The sequence below is a fragment of the Sphaeramia orbicularis genome, chromosome 2 (genome assembly GCF_902148855.1).
Source record: "Sphaeramia orbicularis chromosome 2, fSphaOr1.1, whole genome shotgun sequence".
Classification (NCBI taxonomy): Eukaryota; Metazoa; Chordata; class Actinopteri; order Kurtiformes; family Apogonidae; genus Sphaeramia; species Sphaeramia orbicularis.
This window is the reverse complement of record NC_043958.1, coordinates 8,176,470-8,197,953: the sequence shown is the minus strand read 5'-3', so window position 1 is coordinate 8,197,953 and position 21,484 is coordinate 8,176,470. Positions and strand designations below refer to the sequence as shown.

The window sequence follows — 21,484 nt, the reverse complement described above, 5'->3', positions numbered from 1 at the left end:
CACAGAGCAAAGGAGAAAAAGCACACAACAATAAAAACAGAACAAAATATACACAGAATAAATGCGCAAAAATATGCATATGTGCAAAATAAATAAATACAATGTGTAAGTTTTTTGCTTAAGTTATGAAGTTTGGTTTGGATTTCTTTAAACAAATCACCTTCGTGTAACAGTAACTTTGCAAAATACTATCGGGAGAGAAGGTGTTTTTGTGGAATATTTGCAAGGAAGGTGTGGAATTACGATATCTAAACCCAAACCATAAAAAATGCTGACTGAAATAGCTGTAGGATCAGGGGTGCCGCTACCAATTATGGGCCTGATGAAAGCATAATCGTTGTGGATCAGGACGGGGGGTTGGTGGTGGGTGTCACTTATGATACTGTGAAAATGAAAATGAAACTTAACATGCTTTCAACATTTGCCTCTTGACTTCTACACCTCTCTTATACAGCGGATCTTACACAAAATTTTATATCCACTGGGCCCCCTCCACCACTGTATGGGCCCCCACAAATGCTGGGCCCCATGAATTTGTTATGTTTACCCCCCCCTTATTGGTGCCCCAGTGTAGGATTATTCCAGCGAAGTGCATCGAATTAATTACAAACAAATATACAACTGATAGAAAGAGGCACAAGTGACACATTAACAGACATGGAATATCAGCTGACTGAAAGTTCCAAGTTTTGGATCTGTACTTGAGTCGCATTTTCATATTCTCTTGAGTTCCTCTGATGTTATTTAGTACCATCTTATACTCAACCACACACTGTTCTTCATCCCAGTTCTTCATATCACTACACTCCCTTGTGCAATCACATATTACAAAGTGAAATAAACACAGCTCCCCTGCAGATATCACCCACTTTTTGTTAAATTGGGTGTAGACTATGTATATACAGCTGAAAAAACACAGAAGGAACAATTCCGAATAGACATGAAAGCTGTGATGCGTGGAATCCACATGACAGCATGAGCTGAAACTGAAACAACAACTAAGCTCTTGTTTGGCTCCAATTCTACCTCCTTATAAAACCGTGTTCTGTTTGTTTTTACAATAGGTGTTGATTAATTTGTTCCTGGTCTGCAGAGAAAGGTGGCTAGTTGGACCAGTTGGACCAGTTTAATCACAAAATCTAACAGGACACACTTTAAGAGGATCATCACAATCCGGCATAAACCAATAAATGCTTTCAACATGACCTTATAAAGTATCTAGTTCATGTTGACACGTAAGGTGACAAGATCTTAAAATGTCACAGAAGTACATTGCGTAAACACCACACGCAATAAATGTCAGAGACACAACATGAAGAGATGTAGCAAGGTTTCAGAGACAGTCATGAAATTACATTTTGCCAAGCAAACAGTTAAATATACTGTAATGGCAATCTGAGACACTTTCCGCTGCTGCAGGCTGAGTATTCGCTTGTAAATGTGTCAATTTTCCTGCACAGATAGAATAACGATCACGGCTCCCTCAAGTGTCTGGATTTATCACACCTCAGAGAAAACGATGTGAACAGAGCAAAGAGCAATAAAACTGCTTCTGACAATGACATTCACCACGTCTGTCTTCTGCACCTTCAGCACTGGATGGTATTTGTAGAGGCCATGTATAAATCAGAACTTGTAATGTGAGTAAAAATGACCATATGAAATGCATTAATGTTGAAATTAACAGATGGTCCCAATTAATTTTGTGTTCATATTTAGGGATTTAATGGACACATGTGGCTGAAGGTTATGTGGGTCAACCATTCATTTTCATTTCAGTTGCATTTTCATCATGCAGAAGACTGCGAAGGCGTGATTCCAAACAGTCTTATGGAGTGTGACCGTGATGTTCTGTGTGTAAGACAAAGGAGGATTTAGGAGGATAAAACAACAAAAGAGGAATATGAAATACTGTCATATATTCTGGCATTGTTTTGTTTGTGTTATCTTAAAATAACAGGTTTATATCTACAGAGAAATGTGTTATGTGTGGTCCCGAGTTAACTGAAAACAGAACAGACAAAACAAACACAACAAACACCAAGTCATACATTTTCAACCAAACTCGTGAACTTTGGAAAAGTTTCAAAAACAGAAATGCAAATGTGTGTTTCTATCAGAGGAAATTGTTTAGGTTGCATTGTAATCGCTTTTCTATTGGACATAGGTGCAAAACTTTACTGATATTTACTAAATATCCAAAAAACAGAAGTGCGTAATGTCAGTTTTTCCATTAAATCACAAATGCGATGATTTGTTTATTGTCGCAAGATGACACAAGAAGTCGTTCCATAAACATGGTGATGGACAGAAATATCATGTTGATTTACAGACATATTCATTATTATGATATATTAAACCTCTATCCCGTACTAAATGAAAAAATGATTCGGTTTCCTGGTGTGTCCACACATACCGCACCATGTTTCTATTAAAACTCTTCTTCTTCGCTTGTTGTAACGTCCGTCAACATCCGTTTTTTTAAATCACGTGACTCTAGTTGTGGAAAAAGGTCTTTCCATTGCAGTTTTGCGTGATATACCAATTGCGCTATGCCTGAAAAACCACCTCTTGCCAGCACAAAAGCTTTAATCGAAAAACAAGAGTTTTGGCGAAATTGTCGTTTTTCCATTAGATACATTTTTATGCGCAAGTAATATTTGTGCAATTTGAAGGTCAATGAAAAAGTGGCTTGCCAACAGGTAGCACTGCAGGCTACGTCATATATGGCTGTAATAAATAATTCTGTCAGCTCATCAGTCCACATTACCTGTTGTACTGCACATGTTTTGCACTGGGAAGATGCGACAAACACCAACTCAGTCAGCAGATCCGTCATGAGTGTTAAGTTTGTTTCCTCTATACACATTTACTCATTGGTAAAAAAGGCAAAAACCACCTAAAGTGAAAAAAAAGTCAGTGCATTAAATAGATTAAAACCCAGTTAATGACTCTAATGAGGGACTTCTTCACTTTCTGCAGCCTCCATAGATGCAGGTGGGAGTGGGACCACTAATAATTCCACTCATCGTATCAGCTCAATGTGCCTCAACTCTGCATAGAATTTTTTTTTTGCATGATTTGTTAAACATGGCATAAAGTCATGCAGATCCCAGATCCAGAATTATCCAGAATCATCATTGTGTCATCATGTGACAATTCAGGATACTAAGATGAGCTTGTGGGAGACCAGCATCCCCATGAGCCTCATGATGGATGGATGGATGGATGGATGAATGGATGGTTGCCTCCAGTGCCACTCACACTGGTGTATGAATGTTTGGTGTTGGTCGGAGGGGCAGTAGGTGCAAAATGGCAGCCACGCTTCTGTCAGTCTGTCCCAGGACAGCTGTGGCTACAGATGTAGTTTACCACCACCAGAGGGAGAATGTGAGAGCGAATGAATAATGGGTCAATAATGTAAAGCACTTTGGGTGTCTAGAAAGGCGCTATATAAATCTAATCCATTATTATTATGGATGGATGGATGGATGGATGGCAAAACCTTTCAAATCAAACATTTAATTTTGTCAAGTATAACGTAGTGTTGTAACTTTTCTTCTCTGCTAATGTTACCTCACTCTGAGTAACTGCAGAAGAAACAAAGTAATAATATGTTTACATTGCGTTGCTATGACAACCAGGCACCCTGAGGGAGTAGTACACCTGAAGTGGAAAGGCAACATGCTGGCGCAAAACCATGTCAATTCACATCAAGCTGAGACAAGTTTAGCTGATACATAAGTGGCATAAATGTCACTAAATATCATACACTGAAGGTGTGTCTAACACTACGTTCAATCAGCAGGTCTTCATGCACAATTTGGATTTTTTTGGTGAAATCTGATTTTTGTGTGCTTGTTCATATTACACATTAAATGCGACTTATATCAGTTTTGAGTATGAACTGAATGCGACCCTGAAGTGACCCGAATGCGCAAAAGAGGTCCTGACGTAATACGTGACCACGCAGGCATGCACTGTGTTTACGGAAGTAAATATGGAGGCATCTTGTCTCAGTGCAGAATTATGACGTTTGTCACATTTCAATGACATAAAGCAGGCATGCCCAAAGTCCGGCCCGGGGGCCAATCACAGCCCGCGGTCAGATTTTATACGGCCCACAGCTTCAGTTTTATATTATATTATTTATGGCCCTCTTGGACTGTTGAACCGAGTACATGAATCATAAAAGGTTCAAAATGCAGTTTCTCCTTCCACCTCATGGTGGCAGCACCACTCTAACTCTATCTGGCTCTGTGACCTTACCGTGAACCCTTTTTCGCTAATTTCTAACCACGGCGCCTGTAAATAAAAAAACGAAAGTTGACAGTGAGGGCCGCCGCTTCCAGGAGAGATGGGAATTGCAATTTTTTTTCACTGAAAATTGAGGCAATTATGTTTGCCTAATTTGTCAAGAGACTGTTGCCTTGTTTAAGGAATTCAATGTAAAGAGACACGAGCAGACAAAACATGCTAACGCATACGACAAGCTAGCAGGGAGTAAGCGTTCCGAAAAAGTGAAGCAAATTCAAGCTGCTTTAAACTCACAACAGTGACTTTTCATGTGAACCTGTGAGTTCAATGAATTCGCCACCAAGGCAGGCTACCAAGTTGCCAGGTTAGTTGCCTATAACTGCTGGTGTTATGTACTTGTAGATGTGACACAAAATATTACTTTCAGAATGTTTTTTTCAAAGAGTAAGAGTCATATGTTTTAATCTTAAACGTTAACAGACTTTACATTACTGAGTAATATATGAGTAATGATTACTCATATAAGTCATGTTTAAAATGAATGTGGGGTTAAGATTTTTATCAACTTGGATGTTTAAGATACGCTGTACAGTTTGTTCTATGTTATCTGACTCCAGATGTGAAAGGAAGGCAGAATTGTTTTTTTTTTTTTTTTTTCTATTTGTTCACACCTGAGTGGCTTAGATTTGGTTACATTGCCATTTAAAAAAACAATATTGTGACAATGAAAATAAAATTGTTGTAGAACAGCGCATTTATATGTAATTTTTACTGTTTAAAAAATGTCTGAAGGGACCACTGGCCCCTGGCAATGTCCACATTATCAGATCTGGCCCTCTGGACAAAAAGTTTGGACACCCCTGACATAAAGGTTGGATAAATGTGACCTGGCTGTGACTAAATTTGATATCCCCCGTAAACATTTTTACAAATATTTGCAACTGTGGGATTTTATCAGGTCTTATCAAAGCAATTTTACAAAAATTCCTTCAATGCCAGACTTAGAAAAAATTCAAACCAAAAATTCTTATAGCAAGGGTATGATTTCTAAAATGTATGATTTGCTTATGTCAGCTTCTTCTGAATCTTCTGTCTCTAAATTTAGTGCTCGGAAAACTGATTTACAGGAGGAGGTAACTATGGAGCAATGGAGGAAAGCCTGTGAGGTAGCCCAAACACAGACGGGCAATACATGTCGAAAACTGCTGCAATTTAATTGAGACTTTATTTTACACCAGAAAAACTGAAATTAAACATACAGATCCCAAATTTCTGTCATAGATGCAGAGAAAATAAGGGCACTTTGTTCCATTCCATCCATCCATCCATCCATCATTTTCCACTTATCCGGGGCTAGGTTGTGGGGGTAACAGTCTAAGCAGGGATGCCCAGACTTCCCTCTCCCCAGACACCTCCTCCAGCTCTTCTGGGGGGATCCCAAGGCATTCCCAGGCAGGCCAAGAGACATAGTCTCTCCAGCGTGTCCTAGGTCTTCCCCGAGGTCTTCTCCCAGTTATGTCCAAAAATCAAGGAATTTTGGGGAGAAGTTAGAGGTATGTTACAGGAGATTTTATCAGTGAAACTAGTGCTGGAACCCAAGTTTTTTACACTAGGATTATACCCTGGAGAAATTCACATAAATCGCTATGAGAAAATCCTCATAAATCTGGGAATATTACAAGCAAAGAGAGTGATCGCTCTGTCATGGAAAGAAATGGGCAAACCGAGCATAACAAAATGGCTCAAAGAATTGTCTTTGTGTTTACCGCTTGAAAGAATCACATACACTTTAAAAGACAAACGACATTTTTGAAACAATGTGGGGCTGTTTCATTAATTATATTAAGAACAAAGATTTGACTTATCTGTCATGGGTATCTGGGACATCATAATTATTCCCTGTACAGATCCACAGTCATATGCTGTATTCTGACAGTACTACTCATCATCTGGAAGGACTCTCATGGACTCAAGCACTGATTTTAAATGTACCTTTTTGTCTGTTTATTTGAATGTTCATATGGTTCTATTTTGTATGTATAGCCTGTAAAAAAATCTCAGTGAACACGTTATTGAAAAAAAAAAAAATAAATGTGACCAGGCTTTTCAGACTGAAGTCGCATTGCAAAATATCAGATGCGTATCGGATTTAGGATCATATATGAAAGTGGCCTAGGTCAGATTTGTGCTGTTCAAACAGTCTTTAATAGATCGGATACAGGTCACATATGGGCAGAAAATCGGATTTGGACTGCATTTGCCTGCAGTCTGAATGTAGCCTAAATGTTTAAACCACAGCACCTGAGTCCTGAGATAAAACAAGAAGGTCCTACTTTTGATCCTAGGGCTGGCTTATGTGGAGTATCCTCCCACCGTCCAAAGACATACACCGTAATAGGATAATCGGTCTATATAAATCACCCATAGGTGTGAATGTGAGCATGAATGGTTGTATGTTTCTGTGTATATGTCAGTTCTGCAATAAAGTGGGTATACCCTGTCTTCCCCCAGTGGTAGCCAGGATAGCCTCCAGCACCCCCAAGGCCCTCCCAAGCACTAAGCAGCTAAGAAAATGAATGAACATGTTCCTATTGCTTTATGTAAAGTGCACTATATTACTTTGCTGCAACAAATGAGCTGTATAAATGAACTTGTCTTTTCCATTTGGCTCCTTATCAACTCTACATCAAACAGACACAGAAGGGAGAGAGGAATTGTTATAGCTAAATGAAAAAAAAACTAGAATTAAACACAGCTGAATGAATACGATAAAGGAAATGTACAGATGTGACTTTGATCATGGTAAATCTTTACCATCTGCAGCCCTTTTGAAACGTTGTAATCAGAGAACACGTGTAACCGATGTCTGTGTCGTACATCAGTCAGCACATGAAAGAATCAGCAGAGGGGAAGAACCTGGGTGTTGCTCGTTCTCTGATATTCTAATGTCTTCCTGGGCAACCCTCTGAACTCCACACAGCCCCTCTCTTTCACTTCTCATACCGCTTTAAAACATTTTAGAAAAAAAAAAATGCTTCAGTCAAAGCCGCTCCTCCGCTGGCTGTTTAATTCTGCGGGAAAATCTGTTAAACAAAAGCTGGCAGGAAGTGAAATGTGTGGAAACGCTCGTGCACATGAAGAAAAAAGGTGCTGGTGCAGTCTCGAGGGGGAAACCCAGATGGATGAGAGCAAGGCAAAGGGAAACATGAAAAAACACAATGAATATTCATATTCCCCCCCTTTTGACTGTTTTCGTATCACCTGAACGCTGCATGATAATCAATCAAAATAGGTGTGTTTGGTTTCTATTAATCATGAATTCGTATATTTTTCTGCAATGTAAACAAAATATGACCACAAACTCATTTTTCTGAAATGTAAAATTATTCTTCTTCACTATATTTGCACTTCTCTTTTTTTCAGTTTTATACTAGCCTGAATTCACCAAAAACATACCAAATAACCAGTTGATGGTGGTGAATAGGGAGAACCCTTACAAGAATCTAAACTCTGAGGACTTAAAAGCAGGAAACTGATCTCCCTGACTTATTTATAGTCAAGGCTAAATACTATTGTAAAGCTATGTTTAGTTCAGCTGTAATCACCATCTCCTCTCACCATGTTGTGCTGTGCTTTAACAGCCTAAACAGCTGCCAGTGACCCACTGATCTAAAACATTTAATAACTGTTGAACCACTAATTCTATCAAAACACTTAAATAATCCATGTAAAATTTAGTTCCTCAGCTTTTCAATAGTTTCAGATATGACCCATTTGGACATTCAGAGGCTCCGTAGTGAACATAGACACACTGTCATCTTCTGCAACATAAATTCACCAATAAAATCCATGTACTTTGACAAACAGATGCTTGTTTCGTATGCATTTAATGATATACAATATTTTGGTGAAATGTTCACTTTTTATTAGTTTTTCTCCGTTGTGATTTAAAAAGCTTTAAAATTTACAAAGTGAATTAAATATAGGAAAATATATGATTTTCAGTGATATGATTGATATGATCTAAAACACTGAACTAAACAGATATATCCTCCTGAGACCCAGGAAAGTGAAAATTTTAGCTTTTGTACTTTAAACAATTGTGTTAATTGGAAACTGCATAATGCAACAGTTTTTTTCAGATACATTTTAAAAAATTTATTTATGTATGTATGTATGTATGTATGTATGTATGTATGTATTTATTTATTTATTAATAAGATGTCCTTTGCAATAGACAGCATTTTTTAAGTAAAACTGTCAAACTTTTGTCCCCTAGAGAGGATAAAAATGCATTACTGGGTCTCAGGAGGATACTGAATACTTTTAACAATACAAATTCTCCCAAGCGAACACAATGAGTCCAGTTGGTCACAGTAAAGCACCTCTAAGTTGATGTGAACACAAATTAACACAAAACAATCAGTAGAACAACAAAGCACAAGCTAACAATCAGGACCGTCTTCACTGCCATAAAAATTAATCTGGCAATGCAGATTTAATGAGTTTTGCCATGTTTACATGTTGCCTCGTTTATATTTTCCACCTTCACCTCTTTCATCAGTTTGAAATCCTAATACGCTGCCATATGCTGGTGCAGTTTTAGCTTTCTTTGTGACTAAAGTTGGCATCTCTCTTCTTGTCGTCTCCCCTTAAAAATGCATTAGCTTTCTCATAAACAGATGCAACACCCCCCTCCCCCTACCTCTACCTCTATTTATTTGAGTGCCTCGGCTCAGTTAAGTCCTCCTGGTTCATCAGACGTTAACATAATAGGCTATAATGCACAAGATGTGGCTGGTTGCAGGGTTCTGACACATTTGACATTTCAAAATTCCATATTTTTTCCAGCTGTCTTGGTAAAAAAAAAAAATTCCAACCATCCAACCAGTCTTTACACTGGAAAAAAAAAATCTAAATCTTACCAAGTGTATTTTTCTCATTTCTAGTCAAAATATCTTAATATCTCATCACACTTCAAATAAAACATGATCACCTAAAGAGTAACTTTCCTGTGAGATATAATAAGTTATTTGTAGACAACAGCTCTTGAAAATCTTATTTCAAGAACTCTTACCGAGATGATTTTCCATTGGTAGATTTTTTTTGCTTAATTCAAGTTTTGTTTTGTTTTTTTTTTGCTTAATTCATCCAAAAATCTGCCAATGGAACTGGCTAGGGTCAGGGTTAGGGTTAGACTGGATGAACTGGAAATTGACCCATGATATGACATTTGTCCTGGTACTTTTTGGAAAAAAGAAACGTTCGAGTAGACAGTATTTTGACTTTCTAAAAGGGTGATTAAATCTAAATCCATGAGATAATGCATCCATAACATTTTAAAGGAGTGATATTTTGTTTTTTTTGTTTTTTTTTTTTAATGGAATGATCCATTTTCAAACATTTTCCTGTGGTCTACATAAACTGTAAATGCTATGCTTGGCTCTGAATTCTTCAATAATTCAACTCCACAGGTCCATCTTCATCACTATTTCTGAGTAATGACACCAGAAAGGTCGTTTTGAGCGCTGGCCCTTTAAATGCAAATGAGCCACTTCACGCCCCATCCCCTCCAGGTTGTTGGCTGTGCTTCTCTGTCCCGTTCAACCACTTGTGTTCGTTAATACAACCAACAACTGAACATTTTAGGTGATTGGCTCGAAGGTTGGGCATATTTTTCAGTTTTTACTACAACCACTGCTGCTGATGAACAATTATGGCGTACTTGGATAAATGTTCGTCGGAAGTCTTGATCTTATATGTGCAAATGTCGTGATGTAACTAGTTATAGACGTAACAAATTTAGCAGGAATTAAAACAGGTTGTAGAAATCCACTCGATTTTTTCCAGAATGTTTAAAGATAGTTTTGCAGCACCTGGAGGGTTCAAATACAAACTTCATGAACTATTAGGGTCCAAATACACATATAAAAGTTCCAAAAACTAATAATAAAAGTGGGTTTAGCAAATATGACCTCTTTAAACAATACTCCTTGTGCAAAATTGCCAGTGCATACCATGAGTAATCACAGAATTAGAATATAATTGCATTGGCTTTTGTTCACACAACTGGATCATTAAGAACCTGAGAATCATTTGCTCACCATGTCAGAGTGTGATTTCAAGCTGAAATTGGTTCAATAACTTTAGGTAGTGCTTCATTAGGTGCAAAAGATCAGCCAATTTTCTTAGAACTGTTGTGAAAGTAAATGAAGTAGAAGTTTTGAACCCCTAACCCTGCCTGTTATAATAAAAAAAAAAAAAAAAACTTTCTAAATGTGTGAAGATGAAACCGGAGTTAAAAACTTGAAAAGGTCCTCACACTCAGTGACGCATCTGGACTTTTGACATCCGAGTCTTCTTCTTCTTCTTCCTTGCTGAACAGACTAATTAACTGCTCTCCCACTGCCATGTCTTTTCCCTCTGAAGCTTAAGACTTGATAGACAGACAGAGAAAAAAGGATTCTGCAGCCTGTTCAACCACAAAAGCCTGTCAAATACAGAGATGTTCAGTACAACGTTTCGCTGTTTTGAGCCTCTTCTGCCTCTTAATTGCATCATCCCAGCGCACCCCCAGTTGTTTATAGACAGATGTAGGAAAATGCCTGAACAGTACATCCAAAAGGTGCTCATCAACTGTCTATGCACAGAAGGACATTCCTAACACTGAGGAATTCAGATGACGGCACTGATGCGTATTTCAATCCTGACCTTTAGCGTAGGCTTTAATCTTTCATCTTTTTCAGTCATTTGAAACGACAAGAAAATGGTGACATTTATCCTTGCAGCTCCATTACCGAGGACAGACACATTATCTTCTGTAACTCTGTCGAACTATGTTGTCTTTACTTCTTTTCTAAGTCCTGCTGAGACCCCTGCTGTGATATAAAACTGATCTGTTTCTTTTTGTCTCTAATCAAATCTCAGCAGGAGCTGCCTGTTCACCTTTTCATCCCTCACCCAATGATTTCCTTCATTTTTTTTTTTCCACACACACCACAGCCTTTACAATGTCAGCCCTGGGATTTAATCCTAAAAGGACAAGAGGGGAGCTTTCCCTTCATTATTACTTCGAGTCTTTATCCCTTTCATTCCTGACTTGGTAGGAAACTGATAAATCTCACAAACCACTGGTGTTGAAATGTGGCTTTGCGTTATTCAATTCACTTTGAAAACCTGGGATCATGAGGGCAGTGTTAAACATAAGGTGGACAGACACTGTCCAACATACTCTCGAATTAGCGTCAACTTTCGAGGCATGATCAACCTCCATTGCTGCAAAACTGCTTTAAGTTGTTAACCCACTTCTTGTTCGCCTTTTGTATACTTGTGAAATGTACATTATTTTTCAGTTTTGTTTAACCTTACCTTTTTTTTTTTTTTTTTTACCTCTGAGAGTTCACCGCTTACCTTTGTACCATTTCAAACTGTTCATTGGACTTGAACTGCTTGAATTTCAATACAAACTGGAAAAATTGTGGTGTTCTAAAACTTTTGACTAGTAGTGTATATACAGTTACGGAAAAAATCATTAGACCACCCTTGTTTTCTTCAATTTCTTGTTCATTTTAATGCCCAGTACGACTAAAGGTACATTTATTTGGACAAATATAATGATTAATTGCATAACCATTGTTTTTGATTACTTTTGATGGTCTAAATATTTTTTCCACAACTGTGTATATATATATATATTTTACATTACTCTTGTATATTTACATATCTATTCACACACATACAATCATTCATCCACATACATATGCATACATACATACGTTTACACATATACCCAAGCACACATACACTCATACAAATACACATATAATCTTTTACTTATGCTTTTCTTAATTGTGATGGCTCATAAATAAATAATAAATAATGCAAAGTAAGAAATATATACATAAACAACAGTGAACATACTTCAGCATCTGTCTGTAATGAAATGACCAGTTTCAATTCCATCATCTAGGTATTTAATGGAAACACTGCACCTGAATGTACAGAGAAACATGGACTGGTGTTTACTTAATTTAGTTGTTGTTCATATTGCACGTGTACATATTTCTCATCTGTATATTGCATATTTCAGTAGTTTTTGTAGTACTTAGCAGCATATGTATATTTACTATTTTACCCTGTAGCTTTTTACACATGCCTACATTTTCAGTATTTTGTGTGTTTTGCTGCTAAACAGAACAGAGCTGCTAAACTGATTTCCATCGTCCCTGTGACAGTGACAATTAAGATCTATTCTATTCTCAATGTAGATATTGTCAATATTGTAATAACTGGTCCAAAATGCAAACAAAAGCTACCACACACAGCTTAAACCTCCAGAAACCAGAGAAAACTCCAGGAAAACTTAAAGCTTCTGTGATTCATTCGACTGTAATGCTACCTCAAAACAAATATTTGTGATAGTGAAAAACAGATATCCATTTTACAGCTTATAACTTTGATAAAATGAAGCATGTATCATTTACCCTCAGGGGCTGAAGTATTAAAATCCTTTACTTAATGCTGAGGAAGCCGACTTAGAACCAAGTCAAAGCCCCAGGATTTGTAAAAGCAAACCTTCCTTTTGCTGTTTTCACCTTTCAGTTCAAACCAAAACATTTAATTATAGAAATAGACCTGACTTTGCTTCATGCTGCGCTAGACAACAAACCACTCCGAGCCTCAGATAAGCTCCAAAGCAGAGCAGTACAGTCACATCTGAGGATACCTGAACAGAGATTGGTAATTGCTGCTGTCAGTCAAACATGTCCAAAAATATGGCTATGATTGACTAACTGGTAAACTGGTTCCAGATTCTTTATTCTGATCACATTCTCACATGAATGAAAGTTTTCCTCAGGACCAGCAAGGTGCATTATTCCAAAAAAAGAGAAAAAAAGAGGTATGATTAAGAACTTATATAAGTATAACTATAGATGTGTAATAAATAACAGTGTAAGGTGATAAACTAAAAATGAAGGCGCTGAAAAGACAGAGCAGCATGAAAGAGACCAAACAGACCTGAACTTAATTGAAAAACTCAAACCAAAGATTAAAGAATTCATGGTTGAATCCTTGCTTCCTCTCAGCCTTAAACTATAATTTGCTGAAAAGCAATTATGGAATTTTTGCTCAATGATGCTGCAAAAACTATCAAGCACTGCAGCATTTAGTAAGGGTACCAATACAGCGACCCAAAAATGTTCCATTCAAGTAAAAAAAACCTACATAAGACAAACTATATAACTATATATTCTCCCAGTAAAACGTTAACCCACAAAGACCTAAACAGCCATTGGCAACCAAAGCATCTACTGATCTAAACTATTTAATACCTGTTGATCCACTATTCCTATCAGTACATGTAAATAATTGGTGTAAAATACAGTTTGTCATCTTTTCATGGTCTTCAGATATGACCCATTTGGACGTTCAGAGGCTCCGTAGTTACCATGGAAACACCGTCATCTTCTACAATACTGATTCACCAGTAAAACCCATGGGGATTGATAAATGACAATGGATGGAGACACTTGTTTTTACATTTAGTTAATGATATTTTTGCTGAAAAAGTCACATTTCCTTCAGTTTTCTCTGTTTCTGATATAATAACCTCTGAATTTACTCTGAGCTTTAATGAACATCTTTATCATCAGTGAATTAAATATAGGAAAATACATGCTTTACACCGAAAAGATCCAAAATACAGATGATAACATTACAATAAATGGTGATAAATGACTTAAGAAAGGTTAAATGTAGAAAAAAATAGATTGGGGAACTGACACAAAAGCAGCATGAGTTAAATTAGTTATGGAAAATTAAAGATCTGGCTCCAATTCTGTGGCTTTCACTCATTTTAAGACAGCTAACACTGTGAAAATCATACTTTTAACTCTCCTCTTTGCAGGTACAGGACTGATTGACTCTGGACAGGTGTGCTGGAATAGTGCAATGCCAGAAACAAAGATATTAGTCCAGAATTTTCTCTTATTGCAATTTGGGCAACAATAAAATGACACGGATGACTCACATATCTGCCTCGTCACTGACATGATTTCGCTGCCACCACTTTCTGGCACGTTCAGTCTGAAGACAGAGAACGGACCACGCTGTCTGTTTAGCAGTCAATGTGATGTATCTTCACTTCAGTTTCTCTCGGATTAATTTCACCGTCTCCTTTCCTTTCCATGTCTTTCTGCCACTCATCCATGGTTAGACACTACAACTGGGCCATGTAGTCAATACTTGTCATGTATTCTCCCATCATTTGGACAGATATAATTGTAATATTTAAACACTAACTTGAAGCGAAACAAAACAATCTCACTCACAGATGGATTCCGCCTTTCCTCACTGACAACTGCTGTGTTTTCATTGATTACCTCAGTTGCAGAGGCCGGTCACAGCCCAGTGTGTTCCACCACAGCTTCATAATGAACTGAACATTGCTCATAACATCATAAAAGTTCTGTTTTGTGCCAGACTGAGACCAGTTATTTCTTCAAGTTTTAAACATCCATCTCAAAGTTATAATAAAACAACACATTACACCAACTCCTGTCAGTTAAAGTGGCCTAAATAAACTTTTACAGTGCTGACAGATCCTAAGGAATCTGAAGAAACATTAACCCAGTGCTACTTTTGCGGCAGCTTCTGAATAAGTTTTTTCTTTCTAATTCACCATTCTTTTTTTCCCCAATATTTTTCATTGAAGAAAAATAGAACACTTCCAATCACAGATGCATCCAAAAAAAAAAATGAAAGAGCACTCTTACTAGAGTGTAGGAAAAAAAAACAAAAAGAAATTAAATGTGCAATAAAATAAAAAAATTACACCCTCCCACACCCCCCCATCCCAAACCCTGCCCCACCCAAGCTCATCCTGACCAGTACAAAGTAATGGTTACTTAGGTATTATAAAGTACAACAGGCACACATTCAATCAGGCAGTACCTCTAAGTTCGTTCTAGTTAACCATTCTTAAGTGATTTATCACCATTTATTCAAATATCATCCTCTGCATTTTGCATTTTGTCAGTAAAAATCAGGCATTTTCCAATATTTAATTTACTAATCATGCATTTTATCACCATTCCTATGTTAGGCTTGAGGGTTATTATATCAAAAACAGAGAAAACTTAAGAAAAAGTGACTTTTCCAGTAAAATATACCATTAATTGAGCTTAAAAATAAGCATCTCCAACAACTGTCACTTATCAAAGTACGTAGGCTTTACTGGGGAATCAATGTTGTAGAAGATGACGATCTTTTCATGGTAACTACGGAGCCTCTGAAAGTCTAAATGGGTCATATCTGATGACCATGAAAAGAAGACAAACTGCATTTTACACCAGTTATTTACATGTATTGGTAGGATTAATGGATCAACAGGTATTAAACATGTTACATCAGTAGATGATTGGAGTCGCCAGTGGCTGTTTGGGTCTTTCTGGGTTAATGCTGCATACATCCCATGATACAATATTCTCCCTAAAATCCAGTAATTACACTGGTATACAGGCAGCTCAAAATGAAGAGCACAATGAAAGTTTTGACACCACTGTACGATCCGTCTGAAGAGCAGAATATATGATAAAATTAAGATCAGTCCCAATTTAAACTCAACAGATCCCCCAGTCTGTCTATTCCTAATGTGATGTGGTGACAGGTGTGTGTTTGGAAAGTATTTGATAGCAGTTCTGCCAATCATAATCAAGAGCCAGATCAGTTTTACAAGTATTGATCTGGTCCTTCTCACTGACATTTTATTATAAGTGATTATTTCAGATTATTAATGGTGAGCTGTGAGTGTGGCAGCAGAATATTACTGTTGTTTCTGCTGGAGGTGGAACTGATTTAAACACCAGGACACCAGATAAATAGATAAATATGAGAAGTGGTCACATGATGAATGGGAAAAATAAAACTGTTGTTATACACAAATCTGTTTTCAGTTTTTGGACACATCATATTGGATGGTTCATGGTTTACCACGTAAACTTCAGAGGGAAATCGGGATTCCCACAGATTTCTGCAAGTTAAATTTAAGAATTTTTCAGACTCAGAACAGAATTTAATGTCCATTTCACAAGCAAAAATTTGTGACTCCTAGAATTTAGGAAAGTGCATTTGTTTACTCCAACGCCTTGATTCCCACCGTTCTGAGTCATTTGTCACCGGGGGCTGCAAAGTTTGCAATAATTGGTTCCTAATTTCAATATAAATTGTCAGGTTGGAATGGGTGGAACTGAGTCGAATAACGTTACTGTCTTTGCAACTTGGACATATTTAAACACAATACAGCGAACAAGTTCATAGCAACATAACTAAAAATCTACCATGCACTGGAAAAAACATCAAAATCTTACCAAGTGTATATTTGTCTTTTCTTGTCAAAATATCTCGTCACACTTAAAATAAGACATAATCACCAAAAGAGTAAATTTTCAGTGAGATATAAGAACTTATTTTAGACAATAGATCTTTAAAATCTTATTTCAAGAAATCTTACCAAGGGAATTTTCAGTTGTTCCACTGGCAGATTTTTTTTTTTGCTTGAATTAAGCAAAAAAAAAATTCTTGAAATAAGCAAAAAAAATCTGTCAATGGAACAAGTGAAAATTGTCTTGGTAAGATTTCTTGAAATAAGATTTTCAAGATCTATTGTCAAAAAATAAGTTGTTATATCTCACTTACAAGTTACTCTTTAGGTGATTATGTCTTATTTTAAGTGTGATGAGACATTTTGACTAGAAAGGAGAAAAATACACTTGGTTTGATTTTGATTTTTGCAGTGTATCAAATTCAATACCTTCTAAAGACTTTTTTCAGGTATTAAATACAGATTTGTAAATTTTAAGACTTAAAATACTTTTTAAGACCCCGCGGGAACCCTGGAAATGAAACCTTGGTGATGGAGGCGATAGCAGCTCATAAACATGAAATGTGAGCTTGACTACATTCTGCTTTTTGGAAATTTTATAACTCAAAAAACCATTGATTTAATGTTTAAGCTTGATTTGTTTTGTATTGTTATTATCATCTTCAAACTAACTAAATCTGTCAGAAGAATGTTGCACAGGGTGAAATAAGTTAAAAACTGATAAGTTGCCAGAATACATGAACAGTGGAGCAGTGAAGCTTTGCTGAGGAAATGTCAGACATTCTCATAATGACAAAATCAGCATGCAATCTGCGTTCAATCTACATTCAGTACAAAGTACACAGCTGGAAAATGAAGCTATATTTTTTGTGTCAAGGTAATGCATATGTAAATTATACAATTACAGTCTATGTAAATTTTCTGGGAGCTGAAATCCCGTTTAATGAGAGACTCCATTCGCACATCTATTGAGTCTCTTACCCCTACTGTGGTTGTGGAAACACACTGAAAGAATGAAAGCCATGCATATAAATATAATATTAATTCCACATCTAAACATTTTACATAAAGATAGAAGATAACATTCTGAATAATAGAAGTGTGTTATGACCATGTTGATGAGGCATGTGATCATCTGTATTTTCTCTGTATGTACGTCTGTCAGCAAGATTACACAAAAACTACTACACCTGCTTTCACAAAGCTTAGCAGCATGGACAGGGTACAAGCTAAGGACGAAGCCATGACTTAAACAGGAAATGAGACATAGGTGGAGGCCGATGCATGTCATTAACCTACTAACAACATCATATTTTAAAAATTAAAAACCATTATTGAACCATTAAAAGTCATCAAAAACAATGGTTATGCAATCAAGCACTAACTCCTGTGTGTAGCATGTGACTAAAACAGACAGAAAAGAAAACATGGAATGCCTATAAACCCTGTTTTATTGCTATTGATGTAAGAACTGAAGTGATTTTGGTTATTATCAAGAAAACATGGAAAATGGACAGATATCAGCTCTGAAATTAAACTCTTATGAGCTATTGTTGTTGTTATCATTATATTTGTCCAAACAAATGTACCTTTAGTTGTACCAGGCATTAAAATGAACAAGAAATTGACGAAAACAAGGGTGGTCTAATAATTTTTTCCACGACTGTATCTTAGTACTTTGAAACAGCACATATTGTTGACAGCCACCCGGGTCCGTGATAAAAGGGGTGTATTACATGTCCGCGGTGGACTGTATTTGGACCGTCAGCTGCTTCTTCTTCTATCTTTATGACGTGTGCTCTGTTATACGTTAATTAGCCATTTACACAAACTGATAATGTCTCTGAGGGTTCTATGTAGCACCACAGGTCAAATGTTCTCTATAGCATTTCTGAATGTTCTGTGTTGAACAATTTAATGAGTGCACATATTATTTCTAGCCCATAATTGGTTAATAAGCATCATTAATCAGTCTAAGACACCAAAACCAGAGAACCAACATATTATAACAATGACAGACCAGCTGTACATACCAGGCCTGCTCTGACTGGTTGCTGGGCCAGTGCATGCGACACATGTGGCCGACCGTCCCGTTGTTCTTGGGGAAACACTTGAGGACACTGAACACGGGGTAGGGCACCATGACGAGCAGCGACAGCGCCCATGTGGCAGCGATGACGCGGTAGGCGTGAGAGCGGGTCTGCCAGGCCCGGGACTTCAGGGGGTTACAGATGGCACTGTACCTTTCAATAGCGATGGCCACCAGGCTGAAGGTGGAGATGCTGACAGAGATCCCTGCAGGAGGCAAAGGAGGTGAACGTTAAGGTGCTGTTCAGACTTTCCTTTAAGTCTATCATAAGTGAGAGTGGAATAGGCAACATCAGATTCAAATTTCTGATTCAAATTTATTTGTCATTCCAGCATATAAAATACACAGAAACAAAACACTGTACTCAGGTTCCGCTTATCAGCAGCATTTAGAAAATAATATAAAATACTGATAAAAATAATAAAATACTAATAAAAATGGGAATAGGAAAAATCATGAGGAAAAAAAAAACAAGGGAATAACAGTAGTTTAGGACACAAAACAGACTTAACAAGCACGGTCTGATCTGAGCTCAGCAGTTTCTTAATCCCATCTAATTCCCTAATGCACAGTGCAAGCTATCATTTCCTATGGAATTTAAAAAAAGCATCAAAAGAGTGAAGGCAGAATGAAATGTTTTGCTGCCTTCTTATTTTTTCCTAACCACCACATCCAGTCCAAAAATTAGCATCTAAAGCATTTAACCCAGTGGTTCCCAATCTTTTCTGGCTCGTGACCCCATTTTAACATCACAAATTTCTGGTGACCCCAGAAATTCAAAAAGGAGACTTTTTTTTTTTTTTTTTGCTAAAATTGATTTGTTTTGATCATGTAATAGTTTGCTATACTATGCTACAAATAAATGTTAATTTTAGACGAAATTTAGGGTATATAATGTATATTATTACGGATGGAGGCAGAAAAGCCAGGTGTAGATTACTGCATAAAGTGAGAATTTTATTTTCCTTGGTCAGGATATGTACAGTCAGTCCAGCTTGGATTTACAAGGCTGACAATTAATACTGAACAAACAATAATTCAAACTATAAATTATGAAAGAGCTACAGCATCTGAAACCAACCACAATGAACATTTGAAAGATAAACAGAACCACAGTACTTCAGTTTCAGCTTCACAGTTTGTCATGTGTTATACATGTTGGGATTGTCTCTCTCAACTCACCATATATTTTTATTAGTAAGTTTTGTTTGATCAGGCGACCCCATTTGAATTCCAGGCAACCCCACATGGGGTCCCGACCCCAAGGTTGAAAAACACTGATTTAACCAAAATCTCTTAGCATATTTCTGATAGTAGCGGCATAACATTAGAGTTCAAAAGTAGTAAATTCTGTTGATTTTTGTGATAAAAGAAAAAACAAGCCTGTTATATCCTCCTTAATGTATATTTGTACATATTTATTCTATTATCAGTAAAAGATGCATAAAACAAGGTGTGATTTATGATATTTCCAGTATAGATAGAATTGGATTTGATAATTTGTCTGTTGAAAAGCCCCTTGATGGAAAAACTAATAAAGCAGAGGAAATTATTTAATCACTTGTGCTGCTTCAATGATGATTGGACCTTCAAGTAACCCGACTGAAGTGTCACTGCTGTGCATTACACCTACTACACTACATCTCATAATGCATTTCTGTGCTCTATTTTCAGACGACTTATAACACTTTAATAGAAGACGTCAGCTGTGTGGGCTGCCCTTCACTGTGTCCCAGGATGCATTTGTCCTCCCACTGCTTGAGGAATGTGGACATAGGCAGGCCTGACCATTTGAGAATGTGAACTGGGTGATCCAATGATGGTTCTGCATAGTACCATAAGACAAAAGGTTCTCCACGGCAGCTCTGAGGGTTCGGTACAGCACCGTTTGACAAAAGATGCAAGAAAGCAAACATCGCTGACATCTGTTCTTAACTCATAAAGACCCAGTGTGATTTTTGTTGTAGTTCTCAAATGAATTTTTCTCACTACTCAACCTTTCTGAAGTGATTTATCGCCATTTATTGTAATATTACCCTCTGTATTTTGTGTTTTTTTCAGCGATAATCATGAATTGTCTTATATTTAATTTCTGGTCATGTAGATGTTCATAAAAGCGCAGATTAAAGTTGAGGGTTATTATATCAAAAACAAAGAAAACTGAAGGAAAACTGACCTTTTCAGCCACGATATCATTAACTGAACATAAAACAAGTGTGTCCATCCACTGTTATTTATCAAACACCATGAGTTTTACTGGTGGATCAATGTTACAGAAGATTATGCTGTTTCCATGTTTGCTACAGAATGGGTCACATCTGATGACCATGAAAAGATGACAAACTGCATTTTACACCAATTATTTATATGTATTGATAAAATTTGTGGATCAACAGGTATTAAACAGTTTAGATCAGTAGATGCTTTTGGTCGATGGTGGATGTTTGGGTCTTTATTGGTTAAGAAATGTGTCCACACTCCAAAAAACGAGTTTAAATTGAATTGTGTTACTTGCAGTTGCTTTAGATGTTTGTTGGTTTGTCTTATTTTTGGATGTTCTGTTGTTCAGTATATGCCAGTCAAAATCCCTAGTTTTTAGTCTTGAGTGAAAATTGAAGATGAAGATATTTACAGTTTTAAATGGTTTGTAAAGTGCATAACAAGACAAAAAAAAACAAAAAAAAAAACTGAAAAATGTTCTTGTCATCTTGGATGCAATAAAAAAATGAGCACAATGTAAGATCTTACACAAAAAG

The 21,484-nt window shown here is 36.8% G+C and overlaps 1 protein-coding gene across 1 annotated transcript in view; it reads right to left on the bottom strand.

Moving 5' to 3' along the window:
- The window catches only part of LOC115430565 (cholecystokinin receptor-like), a 73,358-nt gene that overhangs the window by 6,327 nt on the left and 45,547 nt on the right, over positions 1-21,484 (bottom strand). Inside the window, exon 3 of the mRNA XM_030150654.1 lies at positions 18,673-18,934. Within this exon, the coding sequence (XP_030006514.1) occupies positions 18,673-18,934 (262 nt within the window). The remainder of the gene's footprint in view (positions 1-18,672; positions 18,935-21,484) is intronic.